This window comes from Lissotriton helveticus, chromosome 4_1 (genome assembly GCF_964261635.1).
Source record: "Lissotriton helveticus chromosome 4_1, aLisHel1.1, whole genome shotgun sequence".
Lineage (NCBI taxonomy): Eukaryota > Metazoa > Chordata > Amphibia > Caudata > Salamandridae > Lissotriton > Lissotriton helveticus.
This window is the reverse complement of record NC_136063.1, coordinates 489,856,554-489,874,005: the sequence shown is the minus strand read 5'-3', so window position 1 is coordinate 489,874,005 and position 17,452 is coordinate 489,856,554. Positions and strand designations below refer to the sequence as shown.

At 50.5% G+C, this 17,452-nt stretch overlaps 1 protein-coding gene across 2 annotated transcripts in view; it reads left to right on the top strand.

The window, feature by feature from the left end:
* WWP1 (WW domain containing E3 ubiquitin protein ligase 1) overlaps positions 1 to 17,452 on the top strand; it is a 1,173,512-nt gene that overhangs the window by 690,970 nt on the left and 465,090 nt on the right. For both annotated transcript variants that reach the window (XM_078687073.1, XM_078687072.1), the window contains exon 18: positions 3,531 to 3,664. In XM_078687073.1, the coding sequence (XP_078543199.1) occupies positions 3,531 to 3,664 (134 nt within the window). The remainder of the gene's footprint in view (positions 1 to 3,530; positions 3,665 to 17,452) is intronic.

The window sequence follows — 17,452 nt, the reverse complement described above, 5'->3', positions numbered from 1 at the left end:
ACCTTTTGTGGTCTCGCAGGCCCCAAGCCGGGGCCTCGATTTTCATGACCCTGACGGTCGGGCCTTGTACCTCCGACAGCCCAGGTCTGGGCCACCTCCGTCCCACACTGTGGCCACCGCCTCCGTCGCTGCAGATCTTGTGGCGCCGAGCCCCGCCGATCAGATCCGCTGTCCACAGTGCCTGCAGGCCTCCTCTCAGGGCCTGGGACTCCTCCGCTGCTCCCCGTCTAGGCAGCCGCCATTTCCAGCCGCCGTCCGCGTCTAGCCCGCTCGGCCGTTCAAGTGGCCCTGGAGTCTCCCAAACCTCACCAGCGGACGCCCCCAGGTGCGCGCAGCCCCCCACACGGTTTGCTGCGGGATCGGGGTGCTGGTGCTCAGTTGGGGCCGTGGTAGGGAGCGCGAAGCGGGGAGCCACGGGGAAAAGCAATCACCTAGGTCGCCATCTTGGCCACGCCCCGTGCCTGAATTTTTAACACATACATGTACAGACTTAATTTTCCCATACAGAGCTGTGGGAGCATTCTGCTTCCGCTTACAGCTGTGATGAAAGTATTGTCGCTTTGGGTAAAGTAATTACCTTTTAACAACCTTGTATCAAGCTGATGATGCAAGGCTTAGGCTTTCATTTAGCTTTTGGTGCATAAAAAGCCAAAGAATATAGGCATTATTGGTTCAAGGTATTTTTTTTTTCTTTGCTTTATAGGAATGACGTAAGGTGGGTACCCCAGTGTGTCTTGATACAATATAGTTGTCATCTCAATATGTTGATAAAAGATTTGAGATTCATGTGAATGGGCATTGTTCTTAATTCCTTTAAGAGCTAAAAATAAAGCAGACACATTTGTTTCACAATCAATATCAGTGAATGTGCTCAAACTCAAGAATCAGAATAGTTGGTATGTTTTTTATCATCTTCTATGTGTTTAGAACAGCAGCATCTTTTATTGTCAATGTTTGCTGCCTTGTACAAAAACACTGTAACAAGAAGGCTTGTGTTTGCCTCAGATCTTCAACATTTAGTCTTCTAAGCGGCTGGTGACAATTCATCCAGCTATTCCATATAGCATTCTCAGAGTGCTGAATGTGGATGTAAAGAGTTATTTCACATTCATACCTTTGCATTAACATGCCCAATATTCTCAAGTGGGCAACAATATAGTATTACTCTATTTTGTAACATCCTATCCTTCATCCTGTGACTGCACTTTCAGGGTACATATACTGGTTCCTGGCCTTTCGTTCCCATACATATTTATCTTGTGTTTCTTGGACACCTTCACCTCCTTACTTGGGGTAATAACTGGCAGTGCCTAAGGTACAGTAGATGCAATATTAAATGTATCCTGACAGGGTTAATTCTGTCTAGCGAGTATACTGTCATCCGCAGTTACATAGATCACCTGTAATTTCCTCTTGTAATCTTGGCCAGTAAGCCCCCAAATTTATGTGCAACAAATCTGTTAGGTAAATCCCCAAACAATTCAGGCCCAAGAAATGAATTCAGGACATAGGATTCAGTAGGGCTTACCTCGTACCCAGACGTTGTCCCATTATTGACTAATCAATTCTTTAACAACACAAGGGCTTTCTCGTTCACCTACCGTTAGAAAAGTAATAATAACCCTCCCCCCAAATAGGGCCCAACTATATTTGATTTCGGTCAAATTCTCGTCTCTGAATTTTCTTTGTCATTGAGAAGAGTGGAGAAAGTGGATCCTTGGTGCTTCCTACTGTTGAGGGTAACCATGTTGAATCTCCCATCAGTGAACAGGATAATTGCCGTTGGTCTCTTTTAATTGACTCCATTTCCCAAAACCCGTTATCAGCTCTTCCTGTTGCTTTTCTCAAAAAATGTTTTGGCCAGAATGTTATCTGTATTGTTCCTTTTGTCATAAAATGTTTCCCTAAGTGAAAGCAATTCTATGTAATACAAAGAAAATATAGATGGCATCTTAGCAGTAAGTCCAATGGATGAGATTTACACCTGGAGACACTGAAAAAGTGTCCTTCGTATCCAGAGGACTGCACATTACTCAAGCCAACCATCTGATGTCCATCGCAAAATTCTGTATTGTTGTCTCACAGAACAGATGTTTTTTCTTGACTACAAAACCAGAATGTGCATGTGTTTCCAGATTCAGTGGTCCAAGGTAATGATCAGAATGTTGGGCATGATCTAAATTGACCTTCATCTTTAATTGTAGCTTTGAAATAATGTTCAGTTTTAGTTCCAGATGCGTGATCCAGTTGAACAAGCTGTGACCCAGTCATTATTGGTCACAGATTTGTTTTGTGCTGGATCATTCCCTTTTTGCCTGCATCATCATCTTGAACCTGGAGTTCAGCTCTCCTCATCAAATTTGTCAACCTCTTTTCGACATATTTAATTTTTTGGGTGCAGTTACACATGTCTCACCCTAAAAGATCAGGATTTAATCAGTGTTAAGACTGTGATGGGCAGATGTCCCTGACGGATCCACACAAATCTGCTTATTACCTATGATGCCTAGGGTCGGACCACAATACTGAGGCCTGCTTTTCTTGTCAAGTAATTCCCCTCAAGGCGTTGACGAACGCGAGACCAAGGTGTTCGTGTCCTGGGCTCCGGATGACCATCATGGAATATGAAAAGACAAAGATCGTAGACCACACAGTCGCCACCTTCGTCGAAGTCCTTGAAGCGCAATCCCAAAAAGAAGAGATGCCTGAGTCCATGGGATGTAAGACGATCCACGGAGGGTCTGACACATGCAACTACATGGATCCCGTGAGATTCCAGACATGCGAACGCCAACAGCTCTGACTTAGAGGCCCCAACCCTATCAGCCTTACCTGGAGTTCCCTGCTCCAGGAACAGATCCAGCTCTTTTATATAAACTTCATGTTTGGTGTATTTTGACATGGCATGGTCTCCTCGGAGCACCTGGTAATTCCCATGTTTCCAATAGGATATGCCTTCAAAGCCCTCCTGACTCTCCATCATGTGACTCCATGTGCTCCTTTATTCTCTTTGCTGGCTCTTTGCTGCAGAGAACCTTACTATATAAATCATGCAGTAACTATTCCCCTTTTGTCTGCATAACCAGATCCTTCATCATTCATCTCATAAACATTATAGTTGAAAAGAGTGCAGATGTTGTCCACTGTAATCTAGGTTTGCATTATGCAAATTACTAATAGATGAATACAGAGGTCCATTTTTTCATACAGTGCACATATTTTAATTTATTGACAGCAATGCATTATTGGTGATGGTGTAGAGTTTCACAATTCCTCGATGACTTTGCAAATTTCCATGAATATACAGCTATAGCCCTACAAGTGTTAAATTATCGTCTTAATGCCATGGTCTGGGCCTTTGAAGTATGTCGCAAACTTACACAGAGTTAGTGAATGCTCTTTTCTTAACCCATTCCAGTGAATAGATTTCAGTGACAACCATGCATAATTCATCAAAATATCCATTGCTTTACTCTAAATACTATTGCCTGCATACATTTAGATGAACTGAATTGTTTTTTTCTTTACAGGCCTTGTTTCATGGAAAATTTATTGACACTGGTTTTTCACTGCCATTCTACAAACGCATGCTAAGCAAGAAACTTACCATAAAAGATCTGGAATCCATTGATCCTGAATTTTATAACTCCCTTATCTGGATCAGGTTTGTTAAATCTGTTCTATTTAAAATATGTTTTGTTCTTAACAAATATTAAAACAATCCAGGTTAGCTTTTCTGGTATTCTGGTTTACTTCTGACAGCTTTACCAGTTTTGCAGCCTTTTTTTTTTATCTCCAACCTGTCTGATACATAACATTTACGAGAACACACAAAAATCTCTTGGTAGGCTCAGCATGTATGATGAAATAATTACTTCACCAACTATTCATTTTCATAAAATGCTTTAATGTAAAATATTGTTAATTAGCTGAATTAATTTCAAGAATTTAGTTTGTATTTATTTAGAAAACATTTGCTTACAAATTTAAAACGGTTTGAGATTGAATTTGATTTGTGGTTCATGAAACTGATACTTTTAAGATGGAAAACCTAATTGAAAGGATTTCAAGACAGACAGCAGCTTTATTTAGCTGGAAAAAACTGTACCTTTAACATCAAACAGCATTGGCTTTCCAGTACCATTAGATGATGTTAGGCTCTTACAATTGTGTAATGTAAACAGAACCGCCCCCTGCGATTGGGTAAGAGTTCCTTTAGGCAGGGAAAAATTGAAATGTTAACACCTAGGGCAACTCCAGTATGTTCAAAATTAACATAATATAGCTTTACATCAACTTAAAGGGACAACAGACCATACTATAAACAAATACAAAATGTATTTTATTTAAACAATACAATCTCAAAGAAACAGTTAGTTATAGATTCCTTACCTTAGATTTACCCCCAGGCATCAGACTGGATCCGGAAAGTTTTTCGTCAGCAGTACCCCTGCGTGTCGGAAGGTAGCATCGGTTGACTCCGTGTCGTGCTTGCTGGGATGACGTCGCGGTAGCTACATAGATGCCGCCCTCGCACGCTGTCAGTTCTGTACATGAACTTCTACGCCAGAAGTGCAGAGCCATGCAAGACACTGACCACTGGTGCACAAAACTAGGGCCCTGAAAGAAGTCCTTAACCCTAGAAGTCAGTTCGCAGAATGGGGAGGATGAGTGGGGCGGTAAGGAATCTATAACTCACCTATGTTTCTTACAGATATATTGTTACCGAAGGTAAGTAACTTGTTCATCTGAAAGAAACATTCTGATGGATACATCTGCCAGTGGATTCCTCACCTTGTGAATATCCCCCTGCGTCAGCAATGTTCGGAAAATTCTTTTGCAGCACGCCGGTGTGGACGACGTCATAGGAGCACGGCATCGCGTGCGACTCTGACTGACGTCACTGACTCCTTATTAGTCCTACGTCGGTGTGATGACATCAGTTCCCTTTTTTCCGCGTCATCGACGCTAACGGTTACAGGAATGTTCTGTTGCGATTCGTGGTAACTTTGTTACTGTTGGATTTCTACTGTATCTTTTTTGGTGTAGCTGTCTTTTTGAAAGATGTTGTTGAAGAAGACAGGTTTTAAGCCCTGTGATGCATGCGGGAAGATGATGTCCATCACGGATCCGCATAGGACTGCATCTGGTGCCTGAGTTCGGATCACGACGTCCAGACTTGTCGATCCTGTTTAAAGATGAACCCGAAGGCTCTTCGAGAACGTAAAGCCAAACTGCTTGTTGCCAAATTGAAAGGTAGGGAGGCCAGGAAGAGTTCGAGGTCGAAGTCGAGGTGCTCTAAGTCAAGATCGAAATCGAGGTCTCGTTCGAGGTCGACGTCGGGGCATGTTTCCAGGTCTTCGAAGAAGAAACATAAGAAGAGGAGACATAGCTTTTGAGTCCGAATCCTTCCCTGAATGATGCTTGGAACTAAGTCATCTGAAAGAAGGCATCGAAGGGGCATGGTGACTCCCTCACCGGGTCGGGATCCTGAAGGTGAGGCCTTGACTTGTGAATCTCTGGTACATTCACCGGCTTCGGAGTTGAATCCGTCTCCAGTTCCATCGCAATCTCCGCAGCGTGAGGAGGAAGAGGTTCCTGATCCTCAGTGCTCGACGACTCTGGTTGGGCAACCCGAGGACAAAGAGGAACAAGAGGTGTTGACTCCGGTGCAGCCTCCTCAGGAGCAGCCGGTGGGTTCGTATCCTCCCTTTCCAGGTCCTGGACAGGACCCCTCCCATTTTTTAAATGCCATGTATGGTGTTTATGTGAGAGCCATGTACCCCTCTGGAGCACCGGCTGGTCCCATGGGTCCATTGGCTTATAATTTGGGTGTGCCTCAAGCCTATGCTCCGGCGTCTTTCCTTCCTTTTATGCCGACGCGGACTCCTCCTTGGCATATCTCGGCGCCGCCAAAGTCATCGACGCCGTATGCAGCTTCACCGACGTCCGATAGACCTCGAGATCCGCCTCGAAGCTCGACGCTGGCCCCGGCTCAGTGTTCGACGCAAGCTTCAGAGCCTTCGGAGTCGATACCGGATCCGACTAAGTCGATTCGAAAGGAGAGGTTGAGGCGTGAAGCCCAGCACCTTTTGGTGGAGCAGAGTTATAGGGAAGCTGAATACGAGGAAGGTGAGCTTCTTGATCCTGAGGATTATTTTGATGACTTGCGAGAGGCAAGTGGGTTAGAGCTGTCCCCTGAGTGGGATTTAAACTCAGTGTCAGCTGCTCCTTCTAAAGATGTGGCGCCTTATCACGTTGTGATTAAGAAGGCAGCAGACTTGTTGAATTTGACTTTGCCTACAGCTGAATATAAGTCAAATATACTGACTGAAGTACTTCATTCACCATCATCAGTGGTTGAACCCATTCTTCCCTTTACTGACGCCCTAACGGATCCAATACTGGAAGTATGGAGTAGGCCTCTAACGGCTCCTGCAGTGTCTAAGGCCGTGGCTAGGCGTTACAGAGTGGCTCCTGGTGACACTGACTTTTTGTCCTCTCATCCCTTACCGGAGGGTTTGGTGGTGCAAGCTGCCTGCTCTAAGAGATCTGTAGGCTCTTTTCCTCAGGTGCCTGGAGGCAAGGAATGAAAGAAGCTGGATTTTCATCTGGCAGTATGGCCTTAAAATCAACAAATGCCACTTGTTTGCTAGGACGGTATATCCATGCTTTGATGGATTCTGTGAAGCAGTTGTCACCTAAGCTTCCTGAAGAGGACAGAAAAAATTTCAATGAGGTGATTTCTGACACGCAAGCTGCTGCTCGGCAGGTCATTCAAAGTGGTACTCGGTAGCAAGAGTAATGGGTTCTTCGATTGCCACTAGAAGAGCGGCTTGGCTAAAGACCTCTGAGTTCTCGGCTGATGTTCAGGCTGCATTAATGGATTTGCCCTTTGATGGCTCAGGCCTTTTTGAGAAGAAGGCTGATGCTGCATTAGAGCGTTTTAAGGACAGCAGGGCAACAGAAAAATCTTTTGGGTCTGCAATCCAGAGGCTCTGTGACCAAAAGATATAGGGGATTTGGAAGTTCTTCTTTTCGACCCTATAGGCAGACACAGCAGCAGCAAAATCCTTTGTATAGGTCCTACAGAGGCAGACCAAGAGCTCGTCCCCGTGGACGTCAGGCCTCCTCCTCCTCCTCCTCCTCTTCCTCTTCTGCTACCCACCCCCCTCCCACAGCAGCAAAGGAGCCCTAGATCCGCCATTCCGGATCATGCGGGTCCTGTAGGGGGTCGGCTTTCCTATTTTCTACGGGATTGGGAATCTGTTACATCAGATCTTTGGGTTCTCAATCTCGTGGGGAATGGGTATGCTCTTCCCTTTTGGGAATTTCCCCAAAATTACCCTCCTCGCCAAGGTTTTTGCTCGGAGGACCACCTGTTGCTTCTGCTGGAGGAAGTCCTGGCACTGTTGAGAAAAGGTGCGATAGAGGTGGTTCCAGAGCAGGAAAGGGGTCAGGGATGCTACTCCCGGTATTTCCTGATCCCCCAAGAAGGATGGCAGACTTCGTCCAATCCTGGATCTCAGGATCTTGAACCTTTACCTGAAGCAGGAGAAGTTTAAGATGCTCACGCTTGCGCAGGTTCTTCAAGCGCGGCTGGAAGAAGACTGGATGGTGTCGATCGACTTGCAGGATGCATATTTTCACATCCCAATCCTGAAGTCTCACAGAAAGTATCTCCGCTTTACGGTGGGATCGCAGCATTACCAGTTTGTGGTCCTTCCGTTTGGTCTTACTACTGGGCCTCGAGTCTTCACCAAGGTGAACCGGCACCACAAAAAGCACAAGAAGTCCAAGTGTGCTTCTACAACGCCAGTCTGTCGCAAACGAGACAGATGAACCACAGCGTTAGAGGCTCTGCTCCAAGGAGCAGTTGCCCGGTTCGGCTCACCACTTCCCTCCCTTTTTGGGGCCGGCAGCGACCCCCACCCAACTTAGAGTTTTATGGCGCCATATTTGGGCAGCCTGACCCTGCCAGCGCACCCTCTGGTCCTGCAGGCTCAGATGACAGAGGAGTTCCTGTGGGTTCCACGCCTTTCGCTCCGGCACCACGGCCTCGTACGTGATCCGTTCTTGGGTCCGAACCGTCGCCAGTCACACCTCCATAATGACCTTACCCAGCGCTGCATCAGAGGCCGAGGTCCTCTGCGTCGCCGGCGCCACCTCAGCAATCCTCATTCCCGGCAACACGGAGGCGGTCGGAAGTCCACCGACTGAGCCATACAGCATCATGCCGTTCAACCTGCCCTATTCTGAAGGGTGAGGAAGGGATGAGGATTGTGAGGGGGAGCAGGACCCCTTCGAAATCCCACAACATCAAGACATGGGCTGGTATGAGGAATGGGGTGATGCCAGTGGCCTGGACACCTCCCCAGATTCTGGCATGGGGTCTCCCCTAACCTGGCATCAGAGGAGGGGGTCATCATTCGCTATGGTGGTGCGTAGGGATGCGGAATTCTTGGACCTGCAGCTCTCTATGGTGGCAGGCAAGAATAGCGTCTTGACAGAGGTCCTGCAGTCTGGTGTCTCCAGCTCGGAACACTTGCTGCCTTTCTATGACACTTTTACGTACGTTCTTCTGGGCACCAGGTCGAAGCCCAGCACATGGGCTCCTGTGAATAGAATGATTGCCCCTTGCCATCGCCCTGCACTGGGCAACCCAGTTTTCCTCACCACCCACCTCACCTCACAAAGCTTGGTGGTTCAAGCCACTTTCCGTGGTGCATTCTCTTCCACACCCCCGGGCAGGGAATGCAAAAGACTGGAAAACTTTGGGAAGAAAATGTTCTCTTCTGCCAGTCTAGCATTATAGTCTGTGAACACCGCATGACTTTTGGCCTTTATTCCCATTCGATATGGGACACGGTTGCGCAGGTGCTGCCCAGAGTCTCGGAGGAGGACTAGATTCTACTCTCCCAAGCTATTTCAGACAGGAGAGATGCAGCGAAGATCGCCAACCGATGTGGCTTGGACACAACAGACTCGCGGGGCATAGCTATTTCCAAGACGGTGGCATACATTGCCATGCCTGGATGAGAACGTCTGGTTTTTCGGTGATGTCCAAGCTAATCTTACGGACATGCCCTTTGATGGCTCCCGTTTCTTCGGAGGAAAAGCAGATGCCGTACTTAAGCGTTTCACTGACTCCTGGGATACGACCAAATCCTTGGGCCTCAACACTACATCCTGGCCTGTGTCTGCTTTTCGCTCCTTTCGTGGCTACGGAATGGGCTACCAACTGCGCCAACTCAATTCTGGCCAGAAAGCCCCTCAAATTCAGCAACCTTTGGGGGGCCGTGGACGCGGTTCACCCCAACCCTGAGGGTCAGGAGGCCAGAAGGTGAGCCAAACCACGATCCCCCTCCTCCACCACAAAACCCTCCTAGTCCGATCCCCAAGGATCATTCGCGACCATTTGATGGCAGAAAACACCATCTCCACCACTGACGAGACATCACCACAGACAGGTGGGTGTTGCAAATAGTCCGAAGGGGCTACTCTCTCCATCCATGCCTCTAGTGTACGATTGGCTGGCAGAGGATCACCTTGCCGTACTTCGCAAGGAAGTCAACTCTCTTGACCAAGGAAACTATAGAGAAGGTTCCTTGGCCAGAAGTAGGCTGTGGTTGTTGTTCCTGCTATTTTCTGGTCCCAAAGAGGGACCGAGGCCTTTGTTCTATCCTCTACCTCAGAGCCCTCAATTACTTACTGAAAAAGAATTTCAGGATGCTCAACCTAGCTCAGGTCCTGACTACCCTGGACCCGGGAGACTGGATGGTAGCGCCGGATTTGCAGGATGCCTATGTTAATATACCCATCCTGCATGTCCATACTCGCTACCTGTGGCATATGTGGGCCACAAGCACTTTTAGTTTGCCATGCTCCCCTTAGGCCTCGCCAGTGCCCCTTGGGTGTTCACAAAGGTGATGGCGGTGGTCGTTGCCAGTCTGCGGAGATCAGGGGTTCCAGCATTCCCTTATCTCGACAACTGGCAGGCTCTTCCCAAGCAGTCATCTCCCATCTCCAGGCAATGGTGAACCTCCCTCATTCACTGGAGTTCACTATCAACATGCCACTGTCACACCGGACTCCCTCTCAAACACTCCTTTTTATTGGGGAGGTTCTGGATTCAGTGCAGTTTTGGGCCTATCCTCTGAACGGCGAGTCCAGGATATTTAGGCTATGATATCAATGTTTCAGGCTCTATCCTGGATTTCGGTGAGAATGATTCTGAGGCTGTTGGCCTTCATGGCCTCCTGCATCCTGCTGGTGGATCATGAAATGTGGCGCATACTGGAACTGCAGTGGGACCTAAAGTTCCAATAGGCACAGCATCGAGGACATCTCACTGACCTGGTTCAGATATCAGAGGGAACTGCCATAGTGTTGTCTGACAAACCGTGATTGGGTCAGAGGCAGACACCTCTCCCTTCCCCACCCAGATCTCCCAATAGTGACGGATGCATCTCTTCTGGGATGGGGTGGCCATCTGGGGGAGGTGGAGATCAGAGGACTTTTGGTCTCTGGCGGAAGCCAAGCTCCATATCAACCAATTGGAGCTTCATGCGATCCGATTAGCACTGAAAGTCTTATCTGATAGAGACTACTAGCAGCAGATTCCTTAACGTAGAATTATCCCCAGGCGTGAGACTGGATCCGGAAAACTTTTTGCCACTGCATCCCTGTGCACCTGGGGAGCGGCACCACGTGGCTCCACCCTGACGTCATCTGCGTACGTGACGTCAGCGAGGATACATAAGTCCCACCCAAGCGCGCCTATGTCAGTTTTCTCCTTTTCCGCATGCAACGTCGATCCGGTTTGTGTTCCTGGCCTGTTTTAGGCCTTCCCTTTTCGTTTCTGAAACTTATTGCACCAGACCAAATCAGCCAGCAAAAAGGCTTCCTGGTTCAATGATGATCTAAAAAAATCCAAGAAACTATGCCGTACCTTAGAGAAAACATGGAGAAAAACCAAACCACCGACAACATGGCCACCCTCAAAGCAGCCACCCGCAACCACCACCAACTGATTCGATCCGCCAAGAAATCAGCATTCAAGGATTGTCTCGACAACAACACCCACAACAGCAAGGAACTTTTCAACATCGTCAAAGAATTCACCAACCCCACCGCAGCATCTAACGACATCACCCCCTCCCAAGACCTCTGCGACGCGTTATCCTCCTTCTTCTACAACAAAATCGCCGACATCCACAACAGCTTCGAGAACACTCCCAACGATCAACCCCCCCCACACCCCTCAGATACCACTCCGCCAACTAACTACCTTAGCGCCTGGAACACAATTACCACTGAAGACACCATCCGCTTAATGAACTCAATCCATTCTGGCTCACCAACCGACCCCTGCCCCCACCACATCTTCAACAAAGCTGACTCAATCATCGCACCTCATCTTCGTGATGTCATCAACTGCTCGTTCAACTCTGCCACCTTCCCAGAAAGCTGGAAACACGCCGAAATCAGCGCCCTCTTGAAAAAACCCACAGCAGACCCCTCTGAACTTAAAAACTACCGACCCATATCTCTCCTCCCTTTCCCCGCCAAAGTCATAGAGAAAGCCGTCAACAGCCAGCTCGCCGCCTTCCTTGAATCCAACAACTCCCTCGACCCATCTCAATCCGGATTTCGAGCCAAACACAGCACCGAAACCGCCCTCATTGCAGCGACAGACGACATCCGAACACTACTGGATAACGGAGAAACCGCGGCCCTTATTCTACTCGACCTCTCCGCCGCTTTCGACACGGTCTGCCACAGCACCCTTATACAACGCCTCAGCAACATCGGCATACAAGGAAAAGCCCTGGACTGGATCATCTCATTCCTCGCCGGGAGAACTCAAAGAGTCCGACTTCCCCCATTCAACTCAGAAGCCACAGAAGTCATATGCGGAGTACCACAAGGATCATCGCTTAGTCCCACCCTCTTCAACGTTTACATGAGCCCACTCGCATCCATCGCACGCCAACACAACCTCAACATCATCTCCTACGCCGACGACACCCAATTAATCCTTTCCCTCACCAAAGACCCGAACACCGCCAAAACCAATCTTCACGATGGCATGAAAGAAGTAGCCGAATGGATGAAACAGAGCCGCCTAAAACTCAATTCAGACAAAACTGAAGTGCTCATCCTAGGATCCTCACCCTCTGCCTGGGACGACTCTTGGTGGCCTTCCGCTCTGGGCACGGCACCCACTCCCACAGACCACGCACGTAACCTTGGCTTCATCCTAGACTCCTCTCTATCGATGTCCAGACAAGTTAACGCAGTCTCATCCTCCTGCTTCAACGTACTTCGCATCCTCAAAAAGATCTTCCGCTGGATCCCCCTCGAAACGAGAAAGACTGTGACCCACGCACTGGTCACGAGTCGGCTGGATTATGGTAACACACTATACGCCGGAATCACAGCAAAATTACAGAAAAAACTCCAACGCATCCAAAACTCATCAGCGAGACTCATATTGGACATCCCTCGCCGAGATCACATCACCGGACACCTAAAGGACCTCCACTGGCTTCCCGTCAACAAAAGAATTACGTTCCGTCTTCTCGCCCACAAGGCCCTCTACAACCTAGGACCCGAATGCCTCAACACTCGACTATCCTTCTACAAACCCACCCGCCATCTAAGATCGTCCAATCAAGCCCTCGCCACAGTCCCGCGCATCCGAAAATCCACCATGGGTGGCAGATCCTTCTCCTTCCTGGCTGCCAAGACCTGGAACTCACTCCCCTCTCACCTCCGCCTTACTCAAAACCACATCTCATTCAGAAAAGAACTTAAAACATGGCTATTCGACAAATAATGAACCCCCTCCCCAAGCGCCTTGAGACCCTCTGGGTGAGTAGTGCACTATACAAATGCTCGAACTTGAACTTGAACTTATTTCTGGGAACAGTGTGTGAATGCCTTCAGGTTTTAAGCCTTGCTCGTCTTGCGCGCGTCAGATTTCGGTGACTGATCCTCATCCCAACAGCATGTGGTGTTTGGGGGAGCACCACGATTCTACAGATTGTGAGGCGTGTCAGCAGATGAAACCGAAGTCCCGGCAGGAGTCCCAGATGAAACTCCTTTCATGTCTAGGTCGGCATCGTCACTGCGTCAGTCCCCCACGGATGGGTTCAAGAACCGCCGCCTCAGTCTTGAGCATCTTCCTCCTCCCAGGCTGCAAGAGCGCCGCTCACCTGTTGGTAAGTGTCGCAGTTTGTCCCCGAGGGCTATTTCCCGGCCCATTGGGGGCGTGGGCTCTCCGCGGATGGTGCGGCCCTGCGTGTCACCCTATCCACCGTTCCCCGGAGCGGGGGCGACTAGAGCCCAGATGGAGGCCAATGCGGTGGCCTTGCAGGCCTCTTTGGCTACTTCTTCTCTTCCTTCCCCATCTGGGATGTCTGGGGATCCCTTGCCGGGTGCGGGGACTTCTGCAGTGTTGCTGGTGGCTGCTTCCCTGGCGCCAACTAGTTCGGATCCAGGTTTGGAGGATGTGGTGCCTTTGGGGTGTGGCCCTGCGGGGTTCCCTCCTTCGGACCACGGTGCCTCGGCCTTGCCGCAACCCCCCGCGGGGGGGTTCCTGTGGTGTCGCGGGAGGTGTGTCGCGGGAGGTTGCTGGGGCTCGAGGCATGTCCCCGAGCCGTCCTAGGGGCAGGCGGCAGCCTTGTCCGAGGCAGAGTAGATGCCGCTCAGATGCCGGCGGCTGCTGGCCCTGCGGGGCCGCAGGGACTGGCTGGGAATCTGGGCATGTCCCCGGGGGACCCTCGTCCCTCCATGCAGGCGGCTGCCTCGTCAGAGGTCGAGTTGACGCCTTTTCGGCGCCGTTCTTTAACCGCCCCGGCTCCGACCGAGCTTTGGTCTCCTGCATTGCGTCTTGTGGCGGAGGTCGTTCCGGCGTCTCCTTCGGTGCCGGTCGACGTTGACATGACTCACGAACTCTATGGCGCCAGGCTGTGGTTGGGTCGTTGACTCGTCTTTGGAAGCCTCCTCTTCTCCAGAGGTTCGGCGCTTGCTGGTTTCGTCCTCTCCAGAGACGGGTGCGGCTTCGTGGCATTTTCCCCAACGTCGTCTAAGGACGGCTCTTCGCCGTCGCCATGGTCTTCGTCGGAGACACCCTAGGTTCCATTCTCCTCCACCCCCCTTTCTCCTTTCCGGACTTGGCCTTTCCTTCCTCCGGTTGGTCTGTGGGACGGCCGCCTTAGCTTGCAGCCGTTGCCAACAGAGGAGCTGCTTTCTCCACCGCGGGGCCCTACGGAGGCGGGTGCTGCCTTCGCTCGCGCTGTTTCCGCGGCTGTGGGGATTTTGCGCATGGGTGATCCGGCTGCTCATTTCCCCGCGGTTCACCTTCTGGAGGTCCTCGATCAGGGCTCTCTCTGGTGGTAGGGAGCTGCTGCTTCCCTTCGAGACTTTGCTCCATTCTTCTTTTTTGGGGGCTAGGGGCCGTCTCGCCACGGGGGACCCGGTGACCCAACAACTTCTGCACCGCCACCATCCTGCGCTGAGTGACCCTGTATGTCTTTCCCTCCACCCATCTACCAGGGGCCCTCTTTTGCAGACTGCCTTTCCCTCCCTACCGTCGATGTTGTCTCCATCGTCGCGCGAGGCCAGCCAGCTGGCTGGATTACTGGGGGAGCAATATCTTTGCCTCCACCAGTGCAGCTTTACGGGTCCTGAACACACTTTGTGTTTTGGCCGGGACCACTTCTTGCTTGTGGGATTCGGCGGAGTCCCTTCTGTCAGCCGTTTCTAAGGAGGGGGTGCCTGTGTTGATCTGGGGCACCACGTATTGGCTGGCCGAGAGCTGGCGACATTTATTTTTCGTTCCGCTCTGGACATTTTGGAGGTGCTTGGTCGTGCCATGGCTTCGGCGGTTGCCCTACGTCGTCATGCCTGGCTTCGGGATAGTGTATTCCTGGAGAACGTTCGGGGACGGCTGGTGGACCTTCCTTTTGATGGCGCATATTTGTTCCACGCCCCTGCAGACTCTGCTATTCAGAGGCTCCTGGCGGGGCTTCGGCCACCTCCTCCTCCTCCTCCTCCTCCTCCTGCTTCTTCTCCCCCTCACTGACCTGTGAGTTGGTCTGGATTTGGGAGGTGTTCTCAGTTGTGATTAATGCACCTTCAAGCCCTTTTGTTAGGACTATGGTGCCGTTGGCTGCTGGTCCGGCCCTTTTTCGAATTGTGGTGTTTTGTTTTTGGTAAGCTGTGTTGGCCTGAGATTAGGTCTTCTGTGTGTTGTTGTTGGATGATTGGTCAAGCCTTCTGCGGGCCCTCCACAGGTCTTTTGTGATTGTCCTCTGCTGTGGAAAGTTTTTTCATAAGAGGCTTCCCATATTTTGGGACTTACCTTGCCCTATGTAGGGTTCTGGTAGCTATTATATAGCTCTGATATGTGCTGGGGATGTGTGATGTCCTTCGTGCCTCTGCTCTCCGTGGTGTCACTGTAGGTCGCAAGTGCGATCCTCTTGCTGATGGCTTGTAATGGCTTGCATTGTGCCCCGGTCTGTCGTTCTCCGGGGTTGCTGTGTCGCTGGCCTGGTCTGCTGTCTGCGGCCTTGCATCATAGATCTGTCTAGTTCCACTTATTTCGTGGGCCGTGTGTGCGGGCCCCTCCCTTGGGGCGTGTCCGGGCCCCTTTTGGCATGCGTGGCCTCTGTCTTCGTCTGGCTGGTCCTGGGTGCACCGTTCCGTGGTGTTGTCTGCTGCTGGCTGTATTGCCGGTGCTGACCTGCTTTTCTCCTGCACCATTGTGCCAGTCCTTGGGCCCTAGTCGGGCATTCATCCTTGTCTTGTCCGCTGCTTGAGGTTGGGGTGTGTTCGGCTTTCTTCCAGTGAGCCCTGCTTTTGGTTCCACCTCTCCTCCCTAGGGGTTGAGGTGGTCTTTGGGTTCCTTGTGCCTCGCCGGGTGCTGTCAGTCCCTGAGGGGTGTTGGCCAGTTCTCCCTTCGTGGGCCTGGGCTAGCCTTTCTTATTCCACCTGCTTTCTTGCTGGGCGCCGTTCTGTCTGGCTTGTTGCCTTCTGGCTGTGATAGGCTTGGCTGTCCTCTTCACTGGGTGTGTTTCCCAGGGGGGCTTACCTTCGTTCTACCCCTTCTCCTTGGAGTCTCTGGGTCGAGCTACTTCATCGGTGCTCCTCTGCATTGCTTGAGCCTTTGGAGGCGTCTGCGTGGATCCTTGGTCCCCTACCTGGGCGTGAGGTGCTCTGGCTTTCTTTCACCTTGCCCTTGTTCCTACTGCTGGGTGCAGGAGGGCTTCTTCTTTTCTTGTATTCCCGCTTCTCCTCGGTCGTCGGTGGTCTTTTCGATGACGTTTTTTCGCCCCCCTTTGCCTGGGGTGGACAGGGCTCTTCTCCCTGTCCTTTTCGCTCATCCCCTGTTGGGCCCTGGGTCCTGTCCAGGCTTTTGAGGTCCTCTTGCAGACCCTCCTTCCCCTTGGGTATGGCTAAGGTATCTATTCTACGTTAAGGAATCTGTGGCCAGTAGTCTCTATCAGATGTACGAGTTACTTACCTTCGGTAACGATGTATTTGGTAGAGACGATTCTAGCTGCAGATTCCTTCACAACCCATCCTTCCTCCCCGTTCTGCGAGGACCTTTGGCTGGTCTGAGAGTACTTTATTTCTTTCTTTCCTGGCAGAATGCTCGTCCTGTTTTATTGTTACACTAGCAGCCCGTCCCGACGTTGTCTGGGGCTGAAATAGAATGTGCGCAAAGGGTTGTAATAGGCAAGCAAAATTTATTGTAAGATCTCACGGTATACCACAAAGTATCACAAAAGATAAAATAATTTAGGAGCGTTATTTACCATTGACCTTACACGTTGTTATGTACCTGTTTATTGAACTTGGTGATAGACGGTAACGTTATTTGCAAAGTTCTGGTCCGTTCATTCACCTTTATCCCCGCTTGAGGCCCTGAGCAATTTGTGCAGTGGTAAATGCGAAGGGTGTGATCCCCGCTGGTAGGCTGTGTGGCTTTATCCCCCGCCTGAGCACCGGAGCAATAAGCGAATCTTGTGCTCCCCGCTGTTGTGTGTTGAGCCCCCGCCTGAGCACCGTAGCAACGCCGCGGCCTGTGAAGCCTTGGCCATTGGTGTTTGGACACGCCCCTCTAAGCCTTGCCTATTGGTGTTTGTGCACCTTGTGAATGCCGCGCCCATGCAAGTTTTGCCACGCCCCTCTGACAACGACCAGGCCCACACGGTGCTACGTGAATGTTTTACTTTACAATGCCGTTTTCGCTTGTATCACTAATGACGGTGAATGGCGCGCCCCGTGAATGGCGCGCATATTCCTTACCAGTAATGAAGGGGAATGGCGTACCTTGCGCCCCGTGAATGCCGTGCATATTGCTGTTTGTCCACGCCCCTCAACGCCCACGCCCACAAGGGAGTCCTGTGAAGGTTTGTTTGCCGCGCCCATCGCTGACAGC